Source organism: Canis aureus, chromosome 14 (genome assembly GCF_053574225.1).
Source record: "Canis aureus isolate CA01 chromosome 14, VMU_Caureus_v.1.0, whole genome shotgun sequence".
Classification (NCBI taxonomy): Eukaryota; Metazoa; Chordata; class Mammalia; order Carnivora; family Canidae; genus Canis; species Canis aureus.
In genome coordinates this window covers 40,145,076-40,172,023 of record NC_135624.1, presented here as the reverse complement: position 1 = coordinate 40,172,023, position 26,948 = coordinate 40,145,076, and the positions used below count along the sequence as shown (strand labels likewise).

At 60.3% G+C, this 26,948-nt stretch overlaps 2 protein-coding genes across 8 annotated transcripts; one reads left to right on the top strand and one right to left on the bottom strand.

Moving 5' to 3' along the window:
• The first annotated feature begins 181 nt into the window (after nt 1-181).
• Nucleotides 182-26,948, top strand: LOC144283431 (uncharacterized). 7 transcript variants are annotated; one of them, XM_077847523.1, is made up of 10 exons: nt 184-777; nt 2,891-3,993; nt 4,975-5,115; nt 5,710-5,822; nt 12,251-12,303; nt 12,412-12,535; nt 12,794-12,940; nt 13,028-13,191; nt 13,459-14,013; nt 14,346-14,694. In XM_077847523.1, the coding sequence occupies exons 3-8, from the start codon at nt 4,975-4,977 to the stop codon at nt 13,119-13,121; spliced, it is 672 nt and encodes a 223-aa protein (XP_077703649.1). In that variant the 5' UTR covers nt 184-777; nt 2,891-3,993; the 3' UTR covers nt 13,122-13,191; nt 13,459-14,013; nt 14,346-14,694. The 7 variants fall into 7 exon arrangements, 2 of the variants coding, with proteins under 2 accessions (XP_077703649.1, XP_077703650.1); XM_077847524.1 differs by lacking the exon at nt 12,412-12,535 and having other exon boundaries at nt 185-777; XR_013351994.1 differs by having other exon boundaries at nt 182-777; nt 2,891-3,144; nt 3,830-3,993; nt 12,251-13,191.
• On the bottom strand, nt 8,063-9,785 carry GPIHBP1 (glycosylphosphatidylinositol anchored high density lipoprotein binding protein 1). The gene is made up of 4 exons (XM_077847525.1): nt 9,631-9,785; nt 9,064-9,186; nt 8,565-8,681; nt 8,063-8,444 (listed from the first exon to the last, which is right to left on the bottom strand). The coding sequence occupies exons 1-4, from the start codon at nt 9,758-9,760 to the stop codon at nt 8,209-8,211; spliced, it is 606 nt and encodes a 201-aa protein (XP_077703651.1). The 5' UTR covers nt 9,761-9,785; the 3' UTR covers nt 8,063-8,208.

Genomic DNA, 26,948 nt, shown 5'->3' with positions numbered 1-26,948 from the left:
ACCTCCAGAGGTCCCAAGTGGCACTGGTATAACTTGAGAGCGCTCCAGATGGTTCTACTGAGCAGCCAGCATCCAGAACCGCTGTCCCGACACAGGCCGGGATGCAAGCAGGGGCTCAGTGACACCTCGGCCGCCGAGCAGGGGGAGACCCAGGAGTGGCGCCCTCAGGTTTCGTATTCTTCCAAGAAACATTGGTCCCTCACCTGGGGGCACGTTCTTCCACTATGGGTCACACCCGTTTACACAGAAAAGCTAACCCGTTTACCCCTCGAGCCTACACTTTAGGACAAGCCGAGTGGGAAGGATGCTCCTCCAATTACACGATCCTCCCCGTGTTCATCGGCTGACAGGCTTAACATTCATTCGTTCATTCACTCACTCATTCATTCATTCATCACTAGGATCCACACCCAGCACGGAGCCCAACCCGGGACCTGAACTCATCACCCTGAGATCAGGACCCGAGATGAGATCAGGAGCCCGATGCTCACCCATCTGCACCATGTGGGCACCCCACTGACAGGCTCACAGGGAGGGGCATTATGAGGGTGTTGGCAGGGTGGCAGCAGGCCAGGGGGCGTTGCCCACTTCCCTCCAGTGGGGACTCCCAGTTCCCGGTCAGGCCCGCCCTGGGCCCAGAGGCCTGGTGGCGCCTGCGCGGCTTCCCTTTCTCCGTGACTGTGGGGCTGTGTGACCATGTGGCCGGCAGCCATCTGGCACGGAAGGCTTTCCTGCAGCCGTCGTCTCCACAGCTGGCTCATCAGAGAATGCTCCCAGGTCAGGGTTTAGGGGACTGGGCCCCTCAGGGGCGTCCCCTGAGGCGGGGAGGAGAGCTGAGTCTTGGCACAGGCCGGCCGTGTTCACTGCTCATCTTGGGCTCTTTCTGGGAGGATGTGGGGTGAGGGGAGCCATGCAGAGACTTCCCCCCAACCCTTGCCCCCTGTTCTCTGAGACCCTGCAGCCAGCCACCAGCGCCCCACCAGCCCCCCACAGAGCCCTGTGCACCCTCCCTGGTGCGCCCTCAGGCAGGACACGCGTCTGAGCTGCGAGCCTCCCCGGAGGCCCAAAGGCCTGAGTGTCAGGCAACATGGAGCCACACGGGAGGTGGGAGGCTCCAGGTGGGCCCGGGGTCCATCAGCTCCTGCAAACCCGGTGGTCACCAGAGGGCCAGCGTTCAGTAAGCTGCATCCTCAGGGACGTCCTGCTTTGGGATCAACACCTCATCCTTGGTTCTCATAGGGGGAACAAGGACAGGAAATGCACCGTGGCCACCTGCTTCCTGTTTTGGGAGAAAGGAAGTCCTGAGACCACCCCAGGTGGCGGTGAGGGGGGTGCGTGGACAATGGCAGCTGACCCAAGGGAGCCAAGGGTGGGCCGGAGAGGGGAGGAGTCCCAGCGACCCCTGGGGAGGATGGAGGCTGCAGGGGCAGAGTGCCCAGGGAGTGTCTGCGCCCCTTGTTCCAGCTGACAGGTCCTGGGCTTGCTCCGGGGGACAGGACTGGATGGGGGCACACAGGGCCCTGAGGTGGCCCCAGGGGTGGTGAGACAGCTTGGGTAGGGGCCCCTCAGCCCAGTGTGCTTGTTTGTCCTCTCCAGGTCAGGGGCCATTGTAGGGGAGCAGAAGGGAGGGGGGTGACCGGATGGACTCAATGCTGGGAGGGGCAAGAGTGTGAGAGCCTGGACCCCCTGCCCCCTCCCAGGAACAGCTCCAGGGGTCAGAGCAGGGACCACCACATCACCCCTGGCACTAGAGCACCAGAGCCTGGCTGCTGGTACCTTTGGCAGCCTCCACGGGGATCCCAGAAGATGGGTCCTGCTTTCCTCCAGTTTTGTGGGAAAGGGCACTGAGCCCAGAGAGGCTATGTGGCTTGCCGAGATCACCCAGCTGGGAAGTGGCCTGTTCCGACGTGAGGCCTGGCCAGCATGTGAGCCCTGGGGCTGCACGGGCTCCTTATTGTCTTAGCAGCTCCCAGGAAGATTCTCGACAGCATCCAAGCCGCAGGGCAGAGCCTTGACCCATGCCATCTACTCCAGAAGTTTCCAGCATTAGGCCCTTAAGGAGCACCCTCGGGGGTTCAAGGACCTGCACGTGTCCTGGGGTGAAGGGCAGGCTCTGGAGGCTCACCAGGTGGGCCAAGGCCCTGCGGCCTCTCCCTGTCCTGTGCTACCAGCCTGTGGTACACAGGTGTCCTTCCTCGTCCACGGGTAGGCAGGGCTCTTGGAAGGGGTGCCTCGTGCCCCCAGCTCTCAGTCTAGACAAGAGGATCTGACGCAGGTGCCTGCGGTCACCCACTGCAGCACCAGCACCGGGCACGCTTTGCCCAGGAGGCCTGTCCAGACCAGGGGCTCTGGCGTCTGGAGGACAGACTACTTTGGGCGTAGCCGCGGGGTCAGGGGTGTGCCGATGGAGGCTGAACATCCTTGCTGCTTTGAGGAGGGAAAGTGCGGGGCTCCAGCACCCACGGCTGCCACGACCTTCCTAGGGGGGTGGGGCGGGGCGGGAGTGCCGTGATGCTGATTCCAGGGCAGAGGCGGGGCCTCTGCATGATTCCAGCTTAAAAGTAAAATTTCCAGGGACACCTGGGTGGCTCAACGGTTGAGCCCTTCCCTTGGGCTCAGGGCGTGATCCTGGGGTCCGGGGATCAAGTCCCACATCGGGCTCCCTGCATGGAGCCTGCTTCTCCCTCTGCCTATGTCTCTGCCTCTCTCTCTATGTCCCTCATTAATAAATAAAATCTTAAAAAAAAAAATAAATAAAATAAATAAATAAAATCTTTAAAATAAAAATAAATAAAAATAAAAAATAAAATACATTTTCCAGTTATTTTACCAGTAAAAATGTTTTGTTTTGTTTTGTTTTGTTTTATTTTGTTTTGTTTTGTTTTTTCAGGAATGGCAGAGAACTGCAAGCCAAAGCCAGCAAAACCACAGGCAGGTGTGCCCCGCAAAGGATGAAGTGGAGCGCCGAGGGGCTGCTGTCAACTGAAAGCCCATTGGACTAAACTGGGAGCTGGATGTGTGACGGCTTCTCATTGGCTGGGCTGTTGCCAGGGGAGGAGGAAACCTTCCTTCCTCCCGCCCTGAGGTGAGGGAGCAGGAACGCAGTAGCGTGGGGAGGGCCGCTCCATTCCCATCGGATTTGTGGTTCGGATTTGTGGTTCGGATTTGTGGTTGGTGAGGGTGGGAGGGCATGAGAGCTCCCCCTGCCCAAACTCCCGACTTCCCTTTTAGTGAGGTTTCCTTTTACGAATTTTCTCAGTAGGCCTGGGGTGCGGTGGGAAAGACCCCGGTAGGAAAGTCGTTCTGGCCGGGAGGGGCCCCTGTGGGGCAAGCACTGGGGTCCGCAGGCACACGGCAGCACAGCCCCTGCAGCTGGAGCCAGCCCAGTCACCGTAGAGACCACCGACTCTGCAGGGGGGGCACCCTGGGGAATCCTGGTGGTGGGGGTAGGGTTGCTGGGGGTCTGAAGTGGGGGCTATAGGTAGGACAAGCAGCCGTGACAGGTCACTGGGCACCCTGATAGACAGGTGGACAGTACTGAGGAGGCCAGCAGGAGGCCTTGGGTAGGGCCTGGTGCTTGCGAGCTGAATTCCTGTGCTCCGGCCCCCCATCTCTGTGCAGGTCCCCACCTGGGCCAGGCCATCACCACTAGGCCCCATCTCCCCCATCCTGGCAATCACCACCCTAAGCTCAGCTCAGGCCTGACGCCACTCTGTGCGCCCTCATGGAGCTAGCTCTGTCTCAGGCCCTCCTTAGGGGCTGGATTGTGTCCCCCAAATCCATCTGCTGAGTCCTGGTCTCAGGACTTCAGAGGGTGACTGTGCTGCAGGAGGTGATCAAGGTAGAGGAAGTCACTGAGAGCCCTGATCCACGCCCACTGGTGTCCTTACAAGAAGAGACCAGGATGCAGACAAGCACCGTGGGATGACCCTGTGAGGCCACAGGGACAAGACGGTGTCTACACACTGAGGAGAGAGCCCTCAGGAGGGACCGGTACCGCTGGCACCTTGATCCTAGCCTTCTTCCTCCAGGACTGTGGGATGGGACGTTTCTGTCATTTCAGCCCCCAGGGTCTGGTGCTCCCGGCAGCCGGAGCTGACTAGTGTACCCCTCAACCCTGGAGTTTCCTTCTTCAGCCTCCGGCAGGGCAGGGTACCCCCTGACACTCCGGTGACACAGGGCCCCACATGCAGCAGTGCCGTCTGCATACCCGGGAGAGGCGTGGTCTGAATCAGTGCCCCTCGGGGGGTCATGGTCCCCTGGGGCTGCCCCCCACCAGTGCCAGCCTGAGCCTGAGGTCTGGTTGATGGAGGGCAGCTGCAGCCCAGGGTAAGGTCTCGGGCCAGGAGCGGGGTCCCTGGAGGAGCCGACTCCGTGGATTCTGAGTGAGGATCCGGGCCCCGGGGTGAATCCCCGGACCTGGAAGCCGGGCCCTGGAATACCCAGGGCCTGAGGCGAAGAGCTCCGCGGCCCGGGCTCCCAGGTCCAGGCTGGGCTGGAGTTTGCCTCCACGGCGGCCACGAAGACCACACGCTTGCTCAGGAGATGGAGTCCACCCAGAGCGTTCCCCTGCTGAGTCCCGGGGGTACCCCGGTGCTTGGGCTCCTGGGCTCCATGCTCCCAGGACGGGGGTCCTTCCGGGTGCAATTAGATGGGTCTCCTGCTCCTCAAAGCTGACGGCACTGGGGACTGTCCCAGTCCGCAGACTAGGGGAGCCAAGGCGTCCTCTTGGGTGAGCACAGAGCCTGAGGTCCAGAAGGCCCTTGCTGGGGCCCAGACCTCAGGGGCGGGCACGGGCGGGGCGGGGCGTGGAGAGGGCGGGCACGGGCATGGCGTGGCGTGGGGAAGGCGGGCACGGGTTGGGGGGAGGGCGGCATGGGCGGGGCGGGACCGTGGGGAGCGTGGGCACAGGTGGGGTGGTGCCACCTGTGTTTTTCCTCTTCCTTCATCTTGCTTCTCCGCGGGAATGTGGAGATGGGCCCGGGCTCCTGGGGCTACAGCCTAGGACCCCTTGCCTCCATGCCCCCTGAGCCAGTCCCTGCAGCCACCGACCACCCGCACGTGCCCTGTGCGCCCCACAGGCCCGCCTCTCTGGGGAGGCCTATGCACGCTGAGGTCAGTGAGTTAGAGACAACCCGCAGGTGTGGCCAGCCCCATTCCCCAGACTTGCGCTCCAAGGGAGGGTGAGCGCTGGGGTAACCTTGGCAGCCCCAGTGCCCGAAGGGGAGTGCCTTCAGGGGGGGCCTGTCACCCTCTGGCTCTGTCACTGTCTCCCCTGCACCCCTGGGACCTGCCTGCGCCAGGCACCCTCCCCACCCCCACCCCCGCCCTGGGGCCCTGCATCCTCAGTGGCATCTTCCTTGGGGGTGTTAGATACCCACGGTCCCCAGGTGGTCAGAGCTCCGGGGAGGGAGGTGTGGTTAGGGTTGGTCCCACGAGTTGGCCTCAGGCACCACACCCAGCTCAGCGACAGCCAGCGCTGGGGGTGGGCGCTGGCGCACCAGGTGGAGGGAAGGGTGTGTGCGAATTGGGGGACTGCCTCTTGGAGACACGCGAACCCCGGCAACTCTGCCACCACAGGCGGAGGGTGACACAGGGGGGCCATGCCCCGGGGGCAGGGTGGGGGAGCCTGTCCCTCCCCTGGATGGTTTGTCTCCCCTCCCCCACCGACCCATCGTATATTCAACCTGGAAAATCCTGGTTCTCTAGAAGCTGAATCTAGCAACAGGCAAGGCAAGGGTAGCTGAGGCGCGTCCGGACGGCAGGAGATCTGCTAGGGGCCACCCGCGGCTGAGACTTCGGGCTGTGGCCCCTGTGACCAGGTGAGCCCTTCTGCAGGCCCTGGGCCTGGGCTTTACCCGCCGTGGGCCCGAGGCCCAGCACACAGCCAGCGCGGCAGGTGTCCGGTGGGGCGTCTGCTGTTGGGGGGTGCGGAGTCCGTAATGACTGGCTGACACCCGCGTTCTAGTCCCCGCAGACTGGGAGTGTGGGCTCTCGGGCAACGGGCAACGGGACTTTGCAGCTGTGATGCAGATGTGGTCTCTTGGGATGAGAGATTGTCCTGGATTAGGTCATCACAGAGGCCTTCAGGATGGGGGTGGAGGGAGATTTGAGGGAGAAGGAGTGAGGGGTGGGAGGGTGGAGGAAGTGCTGGGAGCTGCGGGTCAGGCGGCCAGGAGGGAAGGCCGGAGGCCCTGCTCCCCTAGAGCGAGGTGCGCAGCTCCCCAGAGAGGCGGGCCTGTGGGGCGTGCAGGGCAGGTGTGGGTGGTCGGTGGCCGCAGGACTGGCTCAGGGGGCGTGGAGGCGAGGGGTCCCAGGTTGTAGCCCCAGGAGCGTGGGTACTGGCCCAGCTGGAGCCTGGAGGCCTCAGAAGTGGGAGCCGCGGGGTCTGGGGCAGCTCCAGAGGGTGGAGTTGCCCTTTCCAGCTTTTTGTTCCATTTGGGCCTCAGTGGGTTGGGTGAGGCCCACCCGCGTGGGCAGGGGCCCTCTTTTTACTCAGACTCTAATGTCTTCTGGAAAGCTGTCCCAGACACGCTGATTCACGGGCCTCCCTCCACCCAGGGAGGCTAGTGCATGAGGTGGACCCTCAAAGACCCCGAGAGGAACATGGCCCTTCATTTCAGACCTCTGACCTCCAGAGCCCTAGGGAGCGCGCTGGGCCCCTGGGTTCGCGCTCACAGCGATGGCAGTTCTGGGACACGGATGTGGCGACCCAGCAGGACGTGCTCCCAGGCCGGGAGGATGCGGCTGGCTGGGAGGCAGTGGCCCCACGAACCACCTCCTGACCTGCGGCCGGCAGTTCCTTCCTGGGCCTAAATGTCGTGCTGGGGACAGTGCACTGGGGCCTCGGGCTGGACCTGGCCTGGGATCCAGCTGCGTCCTGGCCCTCGTCTGGCCCCACCCCTGTGTCGGGCTTGCTGGGGCGCCACCGACCTGCCACCTAGCAGACAAGGAGACCCAGCTGGGGCAGTGGGGGCGTAGGGAGGTGAAGGGGTTCGTCTGGGTCACGGCGCAGGCGGGCACGGCTCACCCAGGTGGGGGGGCGTGGGGCGTGGCCTTAACGAACATTTAAACCAGACAGGGTGACCCCCGAGCTGTGCTTTATCTGCTGTGCTTTAGTGGGCACTGTGTGGGTGAGCGTGTGTCGGTGAGTGTGCGCCCTGGCGGAGGGAACACGAGAGTGTAGGTACCTGCAGGAGTGCGTGTGTGACAGTGTGCAAGGAGGCAATGGCAGAGACGTGACTGGCTTCAACCCCACAGCCATTGGTTTCCCTCCCAGGGAGAGGGGTCCCAGGGTAGGCAGTGTGGGGCTCCTGGTCACCAGCGATCTCCACCCCTTCCTCCATGCTGCCCCACCAGCCTCTTGTGCTGCCTCATGGTGCAAAGTGGCTGCGGAGCCCCAGCCAGCATTCCAAGCAGCAGGAGGGAGGAAGGAGAGGAAAAACACCCCTGTCTCCTCCACCCCAGGGATTTGCCCCCAGGGAGGCCTTGAGCTTTTCATTAATAAGGAAAGAAGAAAGCGGAGAGTGGGAGGCTTCTCCACCTGCCGGAGCTACCTGATGTGCAGGGCAGGCCTCGGGGCTTCCCTCCCCAGGGGCTGCTGAGTTGGTGGGGATCGAGGGGTCCTGTAAGCCTGTTCAATACTGCTCTGATGGGGAAACTGAGGCCCAGACCCAGGCCTCCTCCCTCCTATCCCAGGGTCCTGTTGGGCACCGGTCAAGGAAGGCCACGAGCCCAGCAGCCAGTGGTGGCCGCCTGGCTAGAGAGGGCACTGGGCACCCCCACCCCCCGCCCAGTCCTCATCTTAGGAACCCTGGCAACAGTCGTGGGTGGAGGTGTTTCAGGGGTGGGAGGAGAATGTGGCCGCCTTCCTCGGCATAGGATGCGTATTTTCTGCACCCGGGCTATATGGACCTGCCCTGGGAGCCCCCGAGGCCTGGCCCTGGCCCCTCACCCTGCCCCCGGCAGTGGTAGGGGGGGAGGAGGAGGAGGAGTGGCCGGGAGGCCAGAGGGGCAGGAAATAGGAAACGCCGAGGGGCTGAGCAGAACCAGGGCTGGCGGGACCGTGCACGATGCTCCGAGTTTATTCACCACAGCTGGGGTGGGGGCCGGGTGGGTGAGGCACTGGACAACCCTGTGGTTGAACCCGTCCAGGGTGTGAGCCAGGCCGTGGTGGGGGTATGGGTGGGGGTGGGGGTGGGTCCCCCTTCAGGACCCCACGGCCTGGAGGCCGGGGAGAAGGCTGAGCAGCAGAGCAGTGGCCACCATTGCAGTGTCGCCCTGGGGGCTACCCGCCCCGCGGCCCAGGGGGTCCTGCCAGGGTGGGAGGTTGCAGAGGGCCGACTGGCAGCAGGTCAGGGTCATCAGGGTCCCCTCCAGCGTCTTGGTGATGGGCTTACAGGCGTCCGCACACCACGCCGAGTAAGTGGTCAGAGGGCCCGACTCTGGGAGGGATGGAGTGGGGCGACAAAGGCGCCGTCAGGCTGGACGGCTGGGCATGGGGAGCAGGTCCTCCCGGGGTGCAAGGCCTTCTGGGTGGGGGTGGGGGTGGGGGACGGGCTCACCCGTGTTCCCGTGGGAGATGACGGCTTTGCAGAAGCTGTGGCTGCGGATGCAGTTCTGAATTCGCCCGCAGCTCTCCCCGCTGTGCAGGGACTGGCACGAGTAGCACCGCAGCAGCGCTGGGGGCACAGGGTGGGGGCGGGGGGGGTCAGGCCCAGGCCCAGGCCCTCCTGCTCCCCTCCTCAGGACTGGCCTGTCCCCCCTCCCCTCCCCGCCCTGCCCACCAGCCCGGAGCCTCGAGGGTGGGGGGGGGTCACCCGTGCTGGGCCTCCCTGCGCCCGTCTCTGCCCCGGGAACTCCTGCTCAGCCTCCCTGCCCAGAAGCCACCCCTGCTCCGGGCTCCCTGCTCTGGGTGGCAGCTGAGGGTCACAGCTGGTGCGCGCCGTTAGGGCTCTTCTCTCCTCTCCCCTGCCCTCCGGCCCCCAAGCCAAGGTCACAGGCGGAGGCTCGGTCGGTGTTGCCAAAGAGGGGTGGGCGCCTGAGCCCTGGGGGGGTGGGCACCTTGGCCCCTGCCGCCGGCGTTCACACTGGCTGCCTCCTCCTCCTCGTCGTCGTCGTCATCGTCGTAGCCGTCCAGCCCAAAGTCTGCGTCGTCGTCCTCTTCCTCCTTGTCCTGCGCCCGCCCTGTGTGGTGCCACACAGGGACGCCCGTAAACCCCCACGGCTGGCCCGGGGCCCAGTGCTGCGTCCCCGCCTGCCCTGCCCGGCGCCCCCTCCGCCGCCTCCTCCCCACTCTGTCCTCCCCGTGGGCTCCCAGCTGGTGGCCCTGCCAATTCTGCCGGTCACTGGCTGTGGGGGCCTGTCCCTTCCAGCACCTGTTCCCCCCCCGCCGTAAACCCTGCTTGTTTGACAGAAAAGGACACTGAGGGGGGACAGGCAGGGAACCCTGAAGCCTGCCTTTCAAAGAGGTGGGGTCTGGGGACCCACGTCCACCTCCCTCTGGCCTCAGACTCCAGCCTCGCCCCCTTCTCCCCATGCCGCGTCCTGCCCCCAGGCCGGGTACCCCGAGGCCCCCGCTGGCCGCACTGAGCTGTCCCCTCTCGCCGCAGGGGTGGCCCTGCCCGGTACCTGGCCGTCCGCACAGCAGCAGGGCCAGCAGGACAGTCGGGAGCGCCGTCATCCCGCCGGGCGCTGCGGGGTCTGCGCGGTCCGGCTCTCGCTCGGGCTCTGAATCTGTGGGAAGTGGGACAGAGGCCATCTCAGGGGCTTCCCGGAGGCCCCCCCCAGCTCCAGCCTCAAACAATGGGCCTGACACTGACCCCAGTGCCAGGCAGCAGGCCAGGGACGGCCATTTCCCCCCTGACTTCAGGGCCCTGGGGGACAGGAAGCCATCGCGGGGGGCGTCCTGCCCCCCTGCATGCTCGGCCGGCCCGGCCTCTGCTGGGGGGGCACGGCCAGCAAACCTGGACCCGTGGGAACCAGGCCCTGGCTACGTGGTCACCGGACCTTGCCCTCCTGGACCCTCTGGTTGCACATCACTCACCCGTCCCCTGAGACTCAGTCAGCCTCACCCACTGTCCAGGGATGCATGAAATGAAATGAAAACACAGGGGGTGTCCTCCCTGTGCCTCTGCTGTCCCCTGTCCCCTGTCCCCTCACCCCTCACCCCTGCCTGGAGGGCTAGATCCCCATGGCTCATCCCCTCACCTGCTTACACGTCACTTCCCAGACTCCTTCCAGCCATCACCCATCCCCTGCCCTGTCCCTGCCACCTTAGGGTGCCCCTGCCCTGGGGAGCTCTCTCCGTGCTGCTTGCTGGCTGGAGCAGGTGGTGGAGGGGTGAAGCTGCCTGCGAGTGAGTGCACCCCGGGCCTGCCTTCCCGGCGCCTTGGCCCCTGCCAGCTCTCTCTCTGCGGGCACAGGCCTGAAGGCGTCCTGAGAGCCGCTTCCCCCCACTGGGGGCAATGGAAAAGTGGGGCTGGGTTATCGGGGAGCCGCCTGGGGCTTGGTGCCTCAGCGCCTGGCCCTCCCGGCTCCCCTGGGGCCACTGTCCCGGTCAGCAGGCGGGTGGACACTCTGTGCGGCCACCTATAGCAGGGCTGAGGCCAGCTGGCCCTGGGGCCTGGCTCCTTCCCCCTGAGCCTGGGACCGCCCCCTGGTCCCCTGGTCCTCAGGGTCGGCAGAGGATGTCTCGGCCCTGGGAGCGGTGCCCGTGGGCCTGTAGCACAGCGCCTGCCTCCATCCCTCAGGACACTTCTCTGAAGTCTTGGCTTCCCCGAGGTGTTGTCCCTCCTTGAGTCCTCGGGAGCTAAGCCCTCTAGCTGTCCCCAGAGCCACCTCAGTTTCTGGAGGAAGCCGCCCCCAGTCCATCCTCACACCGGGACCGAGGACACTCCCCAGCCAGGGTCCCATCTGTTGGGGGTCACGGCTCTGTACCCCCCGTCTTCATTCCTCAAGGGGAGGCTGCGCCCCCTGCCCCTGGGCTGTTCCCAGGAAGGCCCAGGGGGTTCCCCTGCCCCCGGTGTCCCTGGTGCCCCCGGTGCCCCTGCCCCCCAACAGGCCAGCACTTGTGAGGAGCCTGCAGGGATCATAACAATCCCGCCTACTTCACTGATTAAAATGAACTGCTGTTGGGGCTGAAGGGGCTGTAGGGTTCAGGCCCAGCTACCCCCCTGGCCCCCGTTCAGCCCCGCCCCCTGCAGGTACTCTGGTGCCCCCTGCCCCATCCAGGGTAGGAGCAGGTCCAGTTCTGCCCATGCAGATGCAGCAGGTGGCCAGGGCTTTTGGCCCATGTGTGTGCACGAGGTCCGTCGAGGCTGGGGGAGCTAGGGCCCCTACCCGACACCCTGATGGCAGACACCTGGCATCCTTGGGACCCCAGGCCCCCAGGTCGGGGTGTGTGTGCACCCATCCCTCTCCCGACCCAGGCTTCTTCAGACGTTCTGGTCCAAAAACATGCCTGATAGGGGCCCCTCCCTGATCCCAGGCTTCTGGGGCAGGGGCACCTCCTGCAGACCCTCAACGCAGGGACTCGGCTCCTGAGACACTCCCAGAGTCAGGACTCTGGGCTGGTGGCCCCACGGGCAGCTGAGGCCCATGTTAGAGCCCACATGCTGACTGGCCTGGGCCCTGGGCTCAGAGCCCTTGTCCCTTAGCCAAGCCCACATCCAGAGGCAGCCCCAGGGCCCCAGACCCTGCCCACAGAGCCCTGCACAGTGTGGACCCGGCCCTGCCCCTTCCGCCCAGCTTGGCAGACCTGGCTCTAGGGGGCGGCCTTGTGGATGTTGCTGGTCTGGGGCTCCCCCGCCCCCCAGGCCTGCTGTCCTCCAGCCGAGAGAAGCCCGCGGGTCACCCTGCTCTCCCTGGCAGCAGCAGCCTTGGCTCAGACCTCAGTGTCACCGTGGGCAGGGCATGCCGGCCAGCCGTACTTGCTCTTGGCCTGGCAGAGGAGATGGGGGGCGTGGGCCCTGCTTTCCTCAGGGATACGGTGCTGCTCTGTCTCAAGCTCTGAGTCCCTATTCTGTACCTCCTCAGCCTCCCCACGTTGAATCAGACCCAGACCCGGAGAAGGGTGAACAATGTTTCTGACGGAAGGGCAAAGGTCTAGCAGCTGTGTGGACAGGAGGGGCACCTGGCTGGCTACTGTGCACAGACACGGGGGAATGGGGCTTTGGGGGGCCGTGTGGGCTGCAACTGCCCCGGGGAGGAGCTCCCCACCCTCTCTGCAGATAATGCTCTCGGTCCCCAGGAGCAGAGGAAGAGGCTTCCTTCTTGGAGCAGAGGCCAGAGCCTGTCACCCAGGTGGGCAGGGGGCCGTGAGGGGTCTCTCCTGGGGGGTCTCTCTCATCCAGGCAGGCCGCTCCTGGGGTTTGTAAAGCGGCACAAGCCCCCTTCTTCCCGGGAACCCAGGCCTGAGAGACAAGCAGCCGTGGGGGGCGACCCAGGGACAGGCCACACCAGGAGCCTGTGAGCGGACTCTCCGGGTCTCAGAAGCTCAGCCATCGGTTCCCTCGGGCTTGCAGTTGTTCATTCGGTCAGCCTGTGTCCCCGACCCCCCTGGCACACATCCGCACCCCAGTTGTCTCTAGTCCTCGCCCCCCCGGGCCCCCCATATCAACCCCGGGACTCCCAGCTCCCCGTTCCCTGTGAGCCCCACGTGGAGGGGGTCCGGGGGTCCCTGGTGTCTGGCACCAGCTCTGCAGGGCTGCCCACGGCCCCCGGCGGCTCCTGTCAGCGCTCCCGTTGCCCCACCTTCCCCACCATCCACCTCTGGAACTTTCTATCGTTCCAGACCGATGCTCTGCCCGGGAAACACTAGCTCCCTTTGCAGCTCCGGGCAGCACCGTCTCCCTGCGGTCTCTGAACCTGGTGACTCGCAGCCTTGTGGAAGTGAAACCGGGAATGTGTGTCCTCTTGTCACTCGGCGTCATGCCTTCAGGTGCACCCGGGTCGGAGCATGGGGCAAATTTCCCCTCCTCTTTAACGCTGATAATACTCCATTTGATGGATCCACTGCATTTTGTAGTGGAAGTGCTGGGACCCTGGCTGGCTTTGGCTGCGGTGACTCGCTGTGCGGACCTGACCCGGGACCCCGTCAGGACCCTGGCTTCACTTCCTGAGGGGGCAGTCGGGGTGCAGCTGCTGGGGTAGACGGCGAGCTATGGCTAACTGGTTCTTCTCCTCCCACGTGTAAGCACGCCTGCGGGTCTCGTGAAACCGCACTGAGCACAGGCCTCCATCAGAGCATCCTGCCCACCGGCCGCCCCGCTGCTCCTGGGGCGCTGGAGGGACCCCGGGCTCTGCCTCCCCGAGACCTGCTCCCCACCCCCCACCCCTGCGGAGGGGCTCTTTGGCAGCCCCCAGACGCCTGGGGTGCCAGTGCTTTACATTGGGGTTCCCTTGGGAAAATCTAAGGTCGGGGGCACGTGGAGCGTGTTGTTTACGTTGTCTCGATAGAAATCAATCTCCCTCATGCTGACATGACAGAAAAACTGAAAAGAAGGATCCCTGGGTGGCTCAGCGGTTTGGAGCCTGCCTTTGGCTCAGGGCGTGATCCTGGAGTCATAGGATCGGGTCCTGCGTCGGGCTCCCTGCATGGAGCCTGCTCCTCCCTCTGCCTGTGTCTGTGCCTCTCTCTCTGTGTTTCTCATGAATAAATGAATAAAATCTTAAAAAAGAAAAAAAGAAAGAAAGAAAAACTGAAAAGAATGTGGCAGGGGTTCTCTGCAGCCACATGAAGGCACGAAGAAGCTCTTTGTATCCTGAGTCAGGAAAGTATTACCTGCATACAGCAGGCGCTGAGGAGCACGCGCACGTGCTACTGTTTGGATGAAGGGGGAGGAACAGGAGGCCGTGCAGGACTCCCAGCACCCTGCACCCAGGTCTCCCAGCTGCCGTCTTCCATTCGAGTTACCCCCCTGGGCCTGTGCACCGCCTGCAAAGGAAGGAGTGTGTGTGTGCCTGTGCAAGCCCTGGGGGCCTGGAAGACGGACACTGATGGTGGAGCTCCAGGTAGGGGTCTGCACGTGGCGGGGGTCACGGAGCCAGGGAAGCCCCAGGCTGAGCACGAGCTCCCTCCTAGGGCTCCGGGCTGGGGCCGGACCGCAGGCCTAGCGGGTTGCCCAGCTCCTCCCAGCAGCAGAGCAGCTGCACTGCCCCCAGGGGGGTGACACTGCCCCCAGGGGGGTGACCGGGCCCGGAGAGGTCCCATGTGGATTCGTGGCAGCCACGGTGGCAGGTCTTCACCTGCATGGTGTGCAAATTAATAAAAGGAGCCTCCCCCTGAGAGTGGAGCCTGGAGGCCAGCAGGGGTGCCTCAGCCCTACTTCTCTCCTCAACTGCAGGCCCAGCACCGAGAGGTGCACCTCACGGGCAGTGAGTGCTGAACCACCCCACACAGGGAGGGGTCCTCCTCCCAAACCCCACGAGAGACTGTCACGGCTCAGCTGATGAGGGGCCACTATGCTTCCTGCCAGCCTGCCCCTCTCCCTATGGAAGAGCCTCCCCTGCTTTGTTCTGTGGAGGTGCCTCCTGCTGGCCCCTAATAACTGGTGGTTTTATTTTTAAGTGTTAAATACAATTCGATGGAGTAAATGTGAAGATCTAGCTGGCTTGATTAAGCGATGTGTGATTCAGGCACCATCCCATCGTCTAGCAAGTAGAGGGAAGCAGGGAGAAGTTGTGCACGACGGAGGGTTCTTGCAGGAAGGAGGGTGAGGTGGGAAAGTTGTAAGCTATTAGCCTTAAAAAACAAGGTTTTATCTGAAACCTGTTTGTTTAATTAGAGGCCGACCGCAGGTGCCCTTTCGTGTTTGGACTTTACCGCGGTCTGGCTTGGGAGGTGCATCCACATTGTGGAGCTTAGACGTCCTTCTTTTTTTTTTTTTTTTTTTTTTTTATTTTTATTTTTTTTAAATTTTTATTTATTTATGATAGTCACAGAGAGAGAAAGAGAGAGAGGCAGAGACACAGGCAGAGGGAGAAGCAGGCTCCCTGTGGGGAGCCCGACGTGGGACTCGATCCTGGGACCCCAGGATCATGCCCTGGGCTGAAGACAGACACTCAACCACTGAGCCACCCAGGAGTCCCAATGTCCTTCGTTTCATTTCAGTGCTGGACACTGCTGTGTCCTGGGAACACATCATGGTTTTTATATCCACCCTACAGCTGCTGAGCTGCGGGCAGCTTTTGGTTTTTGTCTGTGAACATTCTAGCACATGTCTTTTTGTTACATGAAAAAGATTGTGATAAAATGTTCATACAGCTAAGTGTGCAAACAGTAAGTGTACATGTTGATGAAAACACATGTATATACAGTAACAACCACTCATACCAAAACACAGAGCATTCTAGAACCCAGAAGGGTCCCTCGGTCAGTGTCCAGCACTGAAGGTAACCACTGCTCTGACCCCGAATACTATATGTTGGTTCTGTTTCCAAACTTCATGTAAATGGCCTCGTACAGTATCAGCTGCTTCGTGTCTGACCACTTCCACCAACCCTGGGGCCACGTGTGTCCGAGGTTTGTCCACATGCATTTTTGTTGCCAGGGGGTGTTACGCGGTGCGGGAACTCCAGGCTGGTGTTTGATCTAATGTGGGTGCACTGGGCTTGTTTCCAGTCTGGGGCTTTTATGAAGCAGGCTGTTCTGCACACACGGCACACGTGCTTTGGTGTAGACAAGCCCTCATGTCCACTGGGTGAACACGGGGCTGAGACTTGCAGGTGCCAGCTGTGTTATGGACTGCCTTTCACCTCCCACCACTGCTGCAGGATTCTCACCCACTGTCTCCACTGCTGCTGTAGTTCTTACCTATTGTCTCCACTGGTGTCATAGGAGTTCTTAGCCACTGTCTCCACCCATGTTGTAGGAGTTCTTACCCATTGTCTCCACTGATGTTGTGGGAGTTCTTACCCACTGTCTCCGTCACTGCTGTAGGAGTTCTTATCCACTGTCTCCCCTGGTGTTGTAGGAGTTCTTACCCATTGTCTCCACCCATATTGTAGGAATTTTTACCACTGTCTCCACCCCATGTTGTAGGATTCTTACCCATTGTTGTAAGAGTTGTAGGAGTTCTGGTGTTGTAGTTCTTACTCACTGTCTCCACCTGTGTTGTAGGAGTTCTTACTCTTGTCTCCACTGATGTTGTAGGAACAATCTTACCCACTGTCTCCACTGGTGCTGTAGGAGTTCTTACCCACTGTCTCCACCCCTGTTGTAGGAGTTCTTATTCATTGTCGCCACTGGTGTTGTAGAGACGATCTTACCCACTGTGTCCACTGGTGCTGTAGGAGAGCTCCAGTTGCTCCACAACTTTACCAACACTCGTATTGTCAATTTTTAAACTTGTAGCCATTCCAGCGGGTGTAGTAGTGCTTCACAGTGCTTTTAACTTCTCGTGTGTGGAAACTGATAAGCAGATTCCAAAATTTATATGAGACCAACCATACATTGGAGTCCTCTCAACTCTCTAACTTTGCCTGCTTGTTTCTTTGTCACCCAGGGGTGGCCTCGGCTTTAACTGAGGTTTGACCTTGACCAAGGTCAAATCCTCAAGGTATCAGCAATCACAAGGCATCATGCACTCGGGAGACTGGCTGTTTAGAGGGTTGGTCTGCAGATCTGCTGTGTCTGGATTTTCATTCCTCTTGTCTTTATTATTTCCCTAGTTCTCTAGAGTTTAAACAAGATGGTTTCTGTGATTTATCTGGCTCTTCTGGAGTCAGTGGGAGCATTAGCCACTGCAATGACTTTACCTTGAGAAGTCAGCCATCAGGGAAGCAAGGGGGTGGTGTGGTGCTCATTGCCAATGTCCAGTCAGAATGATGCTGGCGTGCATGACCTCTAGGGCAAGGTTGGGGGTGCAGTTCCATGCCAGGAGCTGGGGGTGTAGGGAAGAATCATGTAAGTGTTTATGAAGCTAGGCATTCTACCAAGATTTCTACCTGCACCTGCTCACTTAGTGCAGGTACTGACCCTGTGCATGTTTCCCATCTTCACATGGGAAAGCCAAGGGAGCAGGCTCAAGGTCACACAGCTGGTAAGCAGAACCACTGGGACCTGAACACTGGTCCTTCTACATCAGTTTTATAAAATGTAAAGGTTCTTTTGATGGTGGGACACAGGAGGGTGACACTGGGAAAGATGGAAGTCAGATCTCTGTGACTTATAGGGGCACCACCAGGGGCTGTGCCAGCCAGGAGGCTGCAGGAGTGGCTACTGAATGGCCATCAGGGCTGGGTAGCTGGGTTTTACACGATCCCTGCAGACTGGCTTGTTCAATAATTTTGGCATCTCTAGGCACTGGGGCAGATCCTGGTTGTCTGGTACCCAGCCCTGGGACCAGAGTCTGAAGTGTGGAAGCCTGATGAGAGATGTGTTTGGGATGTGCCCATGAGAGGGAACTGACAGCCGGGACTCAACACTGGGTCAAAACTGCATAATAAACACTATTACAGCCGAGCGGGGCCCTGGGATCAAGCTCTTCTGTGCCCCATGTTCCTGTTTTCCCATGACTGGTCCCAGAATCCCCTTTCTGGTGTCTGGGACTCTGTGTACTAACTTTAAAGAAAACAGATTCAGTTAGTGACAGAAGTTTAGGTAACTTGTTTTTTTACTTTCCTCATGCAGTCGAGGAGATGCATGGGGACAAGGTCTAGCCCTGCTCCACATGTAAACGTTTCGTTATGAAAATCTCCAAGAGTCACAGTAGTAGAGCATTGTGGTATTGTGATTTGTAACAAGAAATACCGACAGGAACACCTTGTTTTATTGGGCTTTGTAGATACTGTGGTTTTTGTTTTTTTTTTTTTTTTTTTTACAAATGAGTTTGTGGCAACCTTGCCAGCAAGTCTATTCACACTTTATCCGATAGCATTTGCTCACTTTGTGATTCTGTGTCATATTTTGGTATTGAAAGTAGGCCAGTTAATAATCCTACGATAACCCCTCGTGCTCCAGGGAAAGGAGAAGTCACATATCTCATTTAAGTCAAAAGCTAGAAATGACCAAGCTTAGTGAGAAGGCATGTGGAAAGCCCAGACGGGTGGAGAGCCAGCCCTCTTTTCTTACACCACACGGCCACACTGTGAACACACAGGAGACGTTCTTAAAGGAAATCACAAGTGCTTCTCTAGTGAACACATGAAGGATAAGAAAACCAGCCTTATTGCCGATAGGAAGAAAGTCTTCCTGGTCTGGATAGAAGATCACATCAGGTACAGCATTTCCTTGAACCAAAGCCTAACCCAGAGCAAGGCCCTCACTCTCTTCAATTCCAAGAGGGCTGGGAGAGATGAGGAGCCTGCAGGGGAAAGCTGTAAGCTAGCAGAGGTTCTCGAGGTTGAAGGAGAGAAGTGAGAAGTTGTCTCCAAACAGGCAAGTACAAGACAAACCAGCAGTGCTGACATCGGAGCTGCAACCAGTTCTCCAGAAGATCAGGCTCAGATAATTACTGAGGGTGCTGCACTAAGCAACAGATTATGTACTGGAAGGAGGTGCCGTCTAGGACCGGCGTGGTTGGAGAGGAGACGTCACTGCCTGGCTTTAAAGCTGCCGCTACAAGCCGACTCCCTTGTTAGGGGCTAATGCAGCTGGTGACCCTCAGTGAAGCCAGTGCTCACTGACCATTCTGAAAGTCCTAGGGCCCTGTCAATGGAACAAGAAAGCCGCGATGAGTGTCATCTGTTTACAGCATGGTTTACTGAAATTTTTAAAAGATTTTACTTATTTATTCATGAGACACACACATACACGCAGGGGCAGAGACACAGGCAGAGGGAGAAGCAGGCTCCATGCAGGGAGCCTGACACGGGACTCGATCCCAGGACCCTGGGGTCATGACCTGAACCAAAGGCAGACGCTCAACCCCAGAGCCTCCCAGGCATCCCTCTATTTTTGTTTTTGTTAGGACGTCAGTCCTGGTCAGGGTGTCCTTGGGCTGAGTTCTCATATGTTCAGGGTGCTCGTGCTTGACAGGTTGGCACATTATTTTACTCGTGGTTCCTCCCAGGATTCAATGTGTTTTTCTGAGTCTGATGCCTGGTCATGTTAGCCACTGGAAACGGGCCTGGGGTGACCCAGGCTGGCCATGGACAGTGCCTCCTGAATGCATATGTCAGAGCCGACTGCCCAACAGGGAGGAGGGTGCACCGCAGTGTCCCTGTGGGGCAGCCCCGTGTGACTTAGGGTGTCTGCCCACAGCGATGAGCTGAGGGGCTCACCCTCTCTGGCACAAGGTGGATCCCAGGGTGAGACTGGGGTGGGGACCCCAGAGGGGGTGGGCTGGGCCCCAATCCCAGAGTTGATGCAACCGTCCACACACTCCTGTTCTGGGACCTGGGGCTTGAGTGCGAGAGGAGGCTGGCAGTTCCAAGGGGCTGAAAAAAGGACTGTGATTGGAGCTGAGGCAGTGGGTTCAGCCCTGCAGCCCTGTGGGCCCCGCAGGGAACTTTGGACTTTATCTTGACAACAGTCGGGAGTCCCCAAAATGTTTAAACAGGGATATTTGCCGAAGCCGCTCTGGCCTCCCCTAGAGAATGGGTCGGCGTGGGTGGGAGTGAGTACAAGGAGCCCAGGTGAGGCCCAGTTAGGGGTCCAGGTGAGGGATGCTTGAGTCCCCACCAGGTGAGGCCTGGGGAGGATGACAGATGGATGGAGAGCTCCCAGAATACTGCTGGGCCAGCAGGCAGATGGAGCTGGCTCGGTCTCCCCTCTGGGCCTCGACCCCTGCCCCCATCTCTCCCTTCAGCTGGGGCCACCCTCCCACCGTCCCACACCGGGGGGTGTTCCCCAAAGATGTGGGCTTTTCTAGTCTTTGGGGACAAGTGCCTGACTCCGTGCATGTGTTTGCATGTGTGTGTGTTTGCACATGTGCGTGCAGGGTTCTTCAGAGGGTGTCCTAGGGTCTCCTGCCCTCCCCACACCGCTCTTGGAGCACCTCGTTCAGGGAGCAAGAATCCTCAACATCAATTGTCCCTCCACTGAACCCCCTGGGACATTCAGGGGGGCTGAGGCCCTGCAGCCGGGCCCGTGTGCTGGCTTTCTGCACGGTGGACCGGGGAGTGGAGAGCAGGGGACACGCTCCTCTGCCTGGGGTCCCTGCTGGGGTCCCTACATGGACCCCGGGGGAGCTCAGCGCCAGCTCCTCCCAGGGGCGGGGGCAGGGAAAGGTCAGGCCTGGTGGGGGGACCCCATGGGAAAGCCAGGGGGTAGGGCTGCAGCGGAGGTGGGGGCAGAGGAGCTGGAGGGCTCTGAGAGTGGCCCGCCCTCTCCCCATGCCAAGTGAGTGTCGCTCTGGTAGGGGACTGGAGGCCATGTTAGGTGGGCAGAGCTGGCTGGCTGGGGTTGTGCCCTGGGGGCGGCCCTGCGGGTCCCGGGGGGCCTGGGGGGAGCCCCCCCACCCAGAGCTGGAGCCCTGCTTCTTTCCCACGTGGAGGCTCTGCTGTCTGCCCTCCTTCCAACGCCCCTCACCCCAGCTGGGGCCTGGCCAGGACCTCACTCTGTTGTTTGTCTGGCCTGGAGGCGTCCCTGCGCCTCACCTCATGCAGCCCCTCAGACCCTGAGTCTGTTTCCCGCAGCAAATCACAGTCGTGGGGCCTGAAAACCGCAAAGACGCGCCAAGTCTTTCCTGCTCCTTCAGGCACCTGGTGGCTCCAGGCGGTGGGCGGCCCATGGCCACAGCCCTCCTGAGAACGTGTCACCCTTCCCGTGTGTTTATGCCTCAACTCTCTCCTTTCCTGGCCAAGGGCGCCAGGTGCTGGGGGCAGGGCCCACCCTAAATCCGGGGGGACCTCATCTCCAGGTCCTTAACTTACTCTCCTTCACAAAAGACCTTCCCACAGAAGTTCACATTCTGGGGGTCAGGATTTGACATCTTTTTGGGGCCACCATTCAGCCCAGCACACAGCGTGCCCCCACTCTTCTGGGGGGCTCCTGGGGTCAGCAGCCTTCTCCCTCCCTGAGGCTGGATGGCCTCGGGAAAGGCTTGACGTGTGGCACACGTGTCCCTGCCGCCCCTTGGCAGAGAGGCTGGCCCTCCCCATGAGGCAGGGCAGTCTTTGGGGAACTGCAGCCATGTCGCCCACCGTGGCTGGCTGGGAGGGCTTCTGACAGGGTTGGCCAAAACACAAGGCGGCTCTGGGAGCCTGTCTCAGGCAGGACCCCAGCATCGGCCCCTCCTGCGGGGCCTGGCCCAGTGGCCTGTCCTGCTGCCTCTGTGGCCTTAGGGGCTCCGGTGCCTCCTGACGCTGTCCCTGGTCCTGACCTGGGAGCTGCCTCTGCTGTGGGACGGCCCACTGGCATCACCCTGGCCCTGAGGGTAAGCTGGGGATTGGGCTGCCCGGCAGGGGGAGCGCCTCGGCTCCTCCCCAGGATCCGGGGGCTGGGGGGGGGGTGCGGCTGGGAGGACAGAGATCAGAGCCTCCCCAGCTCCAGAGGGCAGGGCCAGCGGCACAGGGACTCCTCGGCACGCTTACCCGGCGCTTACTCAAGGCTTCTTCCAAGAAAGCCCTCTCTAATCAGCTGCTAATCAGGACTGATTATTATTCTTTGTTTGCAAAGATCCTGATAGGGTGAAGCTGACCCACATGCACTGGGAGGAAGCTGAGCAGCTTGGAAACTGGGTTAGGAACCAGCATCTCCCTGGCAACCAAGCCCACCCAGCTCGGGAGGGCGAGGGCAACGGCTGTGCTCTCTGGGGAACGGCCCAGAGCCGCACCCAGGCCTTGGCGCCAGCCTCCAGAGCACCAGTCCTCAGACACCTACATCTGCTCCCTCACGTCATGCCCACGTCAGGCCCTACCCGCCCGTGCTATCCTTTGCTACATTTCAACTTACCCCAAAATTCAGGGGCTTAAGACAATACGGTTCGTGCTCCTGGGTGGGTGTCTGAGGGCCAGGAATCCAGGCCCGGCCTCGCTGGGCCCTCAGGATGCTGCTGTCCGCTGTTGTCAGGGCTGTGGTCTCATCCGAGGGGGCCCTGGGCGGGGGTCAGCATCCAGCCCCCTTGGGGGGTCGTTGGGGAGCCTCACTCCCTCCGCAGGGCAGCTGGCTTCCCCAGGGTGAGTGGTCCAGGAGTGGGAGGGAGCCTGCGTCAGTCTTGTTATAATCCTGTCTCATAGTGACGTCTGTCCCTCTGTCTCTCTGTCCCCTCTTCACTAGGAGCAAATGGCTGAGTACAGCCCATGCCCCAGGGCAGTGCCCCAGGACAGGGCAGTGGGGCCCTCTTCCCTCCCCCCTCCACCCGTCCTGCCCCTCCCTTCTCCTCCCTCCCCTTAAATCACTTGGCTCCTCTCCGGAACACTCCTGCTCTCCCATCTCTGGGAGCTCCTGGCAGCCCCATCCCCCCAGGCCCTGGCTCAGTGTCTCCTTCCAAGGCCTTGTCCCCGCCCCCAATGGCTCCCAGAACTGCTCCCAGGGCTCCACAGCCACCTTTCTGTCTGCCCAGTCATCCCCGCCTCCACGGGGCAGGGGCCCCACTGTCTCTGGTGCAGCGGGAACGGATGACCATGTTGGGTGCTGACCTCCCAGGGCCTGGGCCAGACGCCCAGTGAGCACTCCCCTGCGGCATTGTGTGCGATCCCTGCCACACTTCCAGACGGTGACCAGCGCTGCCCCACCCGCAGACGAGGGACCGAGGCTCAGGAGAGCACACGGCCTGCCCAGAGCCCAGAGCAGCACACACTGGCCGTGGTCGCCTGCCATCTGCGCCCGGGGCCTGGCGCTCCCCACTGCTCTGCTCTGCCTCCTAGAAAGGTCCCCGGCCAGGCCAGCTACAATGACACGGTGACACGGTGACACATGAGCCGCCCATGAGAGTACAGAGCCCTGTGCAGTGTCGGGAGCCAGAGGGCTCACCCCCCGGGAGCGAGGTCTCAGCGTGTGAGTGAGCGTGTGTGTGCCAGTGCAGGAGAGGCAGTGGAAAGGCATCGGTGTGCACACGAGAGTGCGTGCGTTGCGTGTGGGCGCATGTGTGCATGAGTGCAGGCAGCAGGGGAGCTGTGAGGAGCCCTGAGTGCACCTGCCTTCCCTGCCATAGTCTGGGCCCCCCTGGGAGCCATTTCCCATCCTGGACCCTGGGGCCCCGAGGGCTTCTTGCAGCTGTTTCCTCGGTGCAGCTGCTCCCAGGAGCTTCTCAGGTGTGGGAAGGGGTTGTTTGGAGCAGACCTGAGCATCCAGAAAGTTCAGGTGTCTTTGAGGAGACTCTACGTGCTGAGATTTGGCCTTGGGCACGACAACCATGGAGCCCTGGCACGGGGGACAGGGTCACCCAGCTGCTCCGCGCCGGGATGAGGGCAGGGGCAGGCTCCTAGAGATGCAGTGCCTTTGGAGGAGGGGATGGGAGGACCTATGATTGGTCCAGGGCCACCGGATGGTCCATCTCGGGAAGGGGCCCAGAACCGTTTACGGCAAAAAGAAAGCGCGGGGTGGGAGGGCCTCGGTGTCCCCGGTGTGAGGTATCAGGATGGGTGTTCCAGGTGAGGAGCGAGCAAGGGCTGAGAGGAAGGAAAGCGCAGGAGCACAGCCATCTGAGGCTTTGCTGGTGCACCTCCCCCTGCAGGAATGTTCCTCAGATCGTCTGGACCCTTGGCACGGGGAGGGTGCAGAGGAGGGTGGCAGGTGGCGCCGTGCAGGTGCTGGATGCTGGTGGCAGAAACGCCCCTAGGACGCCAGCCTGGAAGGGGCCGATTGTGCCGCGGTGAGGGGGGATGACCACCCCTGTGCGAGATGCAGATGCAGACCTGGGCAGGGGTGGGGGCGCGTGGGGTGCATTTCAGCTGTGAGGAGGGCTGAGGAGGAACGGGAGGGGGAGGGTGGCGTGGGGCCAAGGAGTCTCCCAAAGCTGGGAGGACACCGGGGCTTTGCTGGGAGTCCCGCGGGCACAGCGGGGGCACAGGTGGCTCGGGGGGACTTGGAGGTGTGGGGCATAGCCTGGGGGGGACTGGCTCCGCAGAACAGTGGCACCAGAGTGGGGAAAGGCCCTTGCTGGGACTTGAGCCAAAGTGGTACTGGTTGCCTCGAGAGGAGAACAGATGGAAACACAGCTCCTGGACTCAGGGTTGCTGGGAGTCGGGCAACAAGGCCGTGCGGTGAGGCGCTCATCCACCCGAGGAACGCCAGGCGCTTGTGCGGCGACTTGGCGTGACCTCAGGGGCTTGGGGTAGCCCTGCCCTCCCCCCACCTTCTCACCTGGTGATCCACCTGCTCCCTTGGGACCAGCTGGACATCTCCACCCCAGACCCTCCTCTGAGCCCCGCAGGCACTTGAGAAGCATCCTGCCCTGGGCCCACCTGCTTCCCGAGCCAGAGCCGAGGGCAGCATCCTGGCCCCACCAGGTCTTGGGAACCCGTACCCCTGCTCCGTGTCTGTGCCGCCCCTCTGTCTGAGCCACAATCCTCACTGGCCCCCTCGTTCTGATCTAGAATCTTCCAGGCCACGCTCAACTCAGCAGCCAGAGGGATCGGATTGTCCAAAGTGTCAGCTGATGTGTGTGCCCGGCCTCAGCCCTTCCCGGCCCTGCTCCTGCCACACTGCTGACCACTGCACTCGAAGCCATCCCAGCTCCCTTTCAGGAGGGCTGGGGCGTCAGGGGAAAGGGACAGAGCCCCCGGGGAGCTTGGGCCCAACAGCCCTTACTTCCCAGGCGTAAGTCGCGCCCTGTAATGGCCAGGGTTCTCCAGAGAAGCAGGACCAGTGGGATGTGTATATTTATACAGACAGATTTATTTTGAGGAGTTGGCTCATGTGCGTCAACTTGGAGTCTGGCAAGTCCTAAATCTGCAGGACAGGCCAACAGGCAGGAGAGTCAGGAAGAGCCAGTGTTTCAGTTCAAGTTCAAAGGCCATCCACGGGCGGAATTCCCTCTTGCTCAGAGGAAGTCAGTTTTTTTGTTCTATTTGGGCCTTCAACTGATTGGACGAGGCCCACCCACACCATGGAGAGCAATTTGCGTCACTCGAAGTCTACTGATACAAATGTTCATTTCGTCTAAAGACAGCCTCACAGCAACACGCACAATGATGTTTGACGAGATATCTGGGCTCAATGAACCAGCCAAGCAGACACACAACTGACCATCCCACTCACGGATGGGTATCATGCGACGTGTACCTCGGAGACTTCCCACTACGGTGCTTGGGACACGGTCCACGATCCGTAACAGGATTCCAAAGCCACGGAGGGTCCCTCCGGTCCCCCGGGTCACTGGTTGCCAGACACACCGACCTTGTTTCCGTGCCCAGTCTTTGCACAAGTAGGATTCCCACAGGAGACGCTGCACCCCAGCCCTTCTGCTGGTCCCATGGAAACTTTCCCTGCATCCTCAACGTCTGAGCACGACCTAGAGCTCCCTGTGAGCCGCGCCATGTCTCAGACAGCGCAAGGGGCTCAGGACCCTGAGACTCAGTCCTGCTGCCCGCCCCACATGCTGTCGCTCCCGGTTCAGTCTTCCAACTTCACAGAGCTCCTGCTGTCCTAGACGACGAGGCTGACTCAGTTTCCCCCTTGTAAGCCAGTGTCTTGCACACGGTTCCTTCTTGTAGCTGGCCCTTCCTTCTGGGGTATTTTTTCCTCCTGTAGTACATTCTTTAAAAGTTCCTGCTAGGGGGATTCCTAGGTGGCTCAGTGGTTTAGCGCCTGCCATGGGCCCAGGGCATGATCCTGGAGACATGGTATTGAGTCCTGCATGGAGCCTGCTTCCCCCCTAGCCCTTGTCTCTGCCCCTCTCTCTCTCTCCCTCTGTGTCTCTTATGAATAAATAAATAAAATCTTTAAAAAATAATAAAAAAATAAAAGTTCTTGCTAGTGGCAAACTCTCTCAACGTCTCCAAAATTTTATCTGAAAAAAATTTGTCTGGGCTGTTAACTATCTGAAAATTTTATTTTGCACTTTTTTTTTTTTTTTTTTGAAAACAGTGTGAAAAGTTCTCAATGGACCGTTACTGTCCTCTGAGCACCTTATGGGGACTCACCTCACTGTCTTGGTTTCCACTGCTGCTCGAGTCCTGCTGCCTGCCTAGCTGCTGTTTCTTTTTGTTTTTTTAAGGATTGTATATATTTATTCCTGAGAGACACAGAGAGAGAGAGGCAGGGACACAAGAGGAGGGAAAAGCAGGCTCCATGCAGGGAGCCCGATGCTCTTTCACCAGTTCTTTTCCTCTTTTTAAGAGAGAGAGAGAGAGAGAGAGAGAGAGATACGTGAGCTGGAGGGGCAGAGAGGGCAGGAGAGACACTCAAGCAGGCTCCCCCGCTGAGTGTGCAGCCCGACGGGGGCCCATCCGGAGCAGAAATCCAGAGTCAGATGCTTGACCCCTGAGCCACCAGGCCCCCTGTCACCGGCTCTGAGGCAGAGGGTCTTCAAACACTGGCTCTCTCTCCTCTGTGCTGCCTGCCGTGTGCCCCCTCTCCTTCCGTGTCCCCCTCCGCGCCCCTCGCACCGTGTTCTTGATCATTTCTGTGGACTCACATTCCAGTTCGCAAGCTCCTTCCTCGCTTGCGCCTATGCCGCCTCCTGCATTTGCTGTTTGTTGTTTTTTACACGACAGCTTTACTGAAACGTAACTCGCCTGCTGTAAAATTCACCCTTTTAAGGTTTCTAATTCAGGGGGTTTTAGTACATCCACGTGTTGCATGACTTCCATCACTTGAAAAGCAACCCCTTGACCATTAGCTGGGAGCCCCGGTTCCTTCCTCCCGCCAGTGGAGGCAACCACATGTCTACTTTCTCTCTTTTTTGGATTTTTCCATTCTGGGCGTCTCATACAAATGAAGCCACACCATGTATGTTTTTCAAAAGGATTTTATTTTCATTTAGCATTAATCAAAGTTTCTGATGACCTTTTAATTTCAGTGAAAAGTTTCTCGTTTCCAGAGGCTCTCCGTTTTTCAGCTAAGCACTGTCAGTTTTGATATTCCTTGTTCTTTCCCTTAATATATCCTAAACCCACAA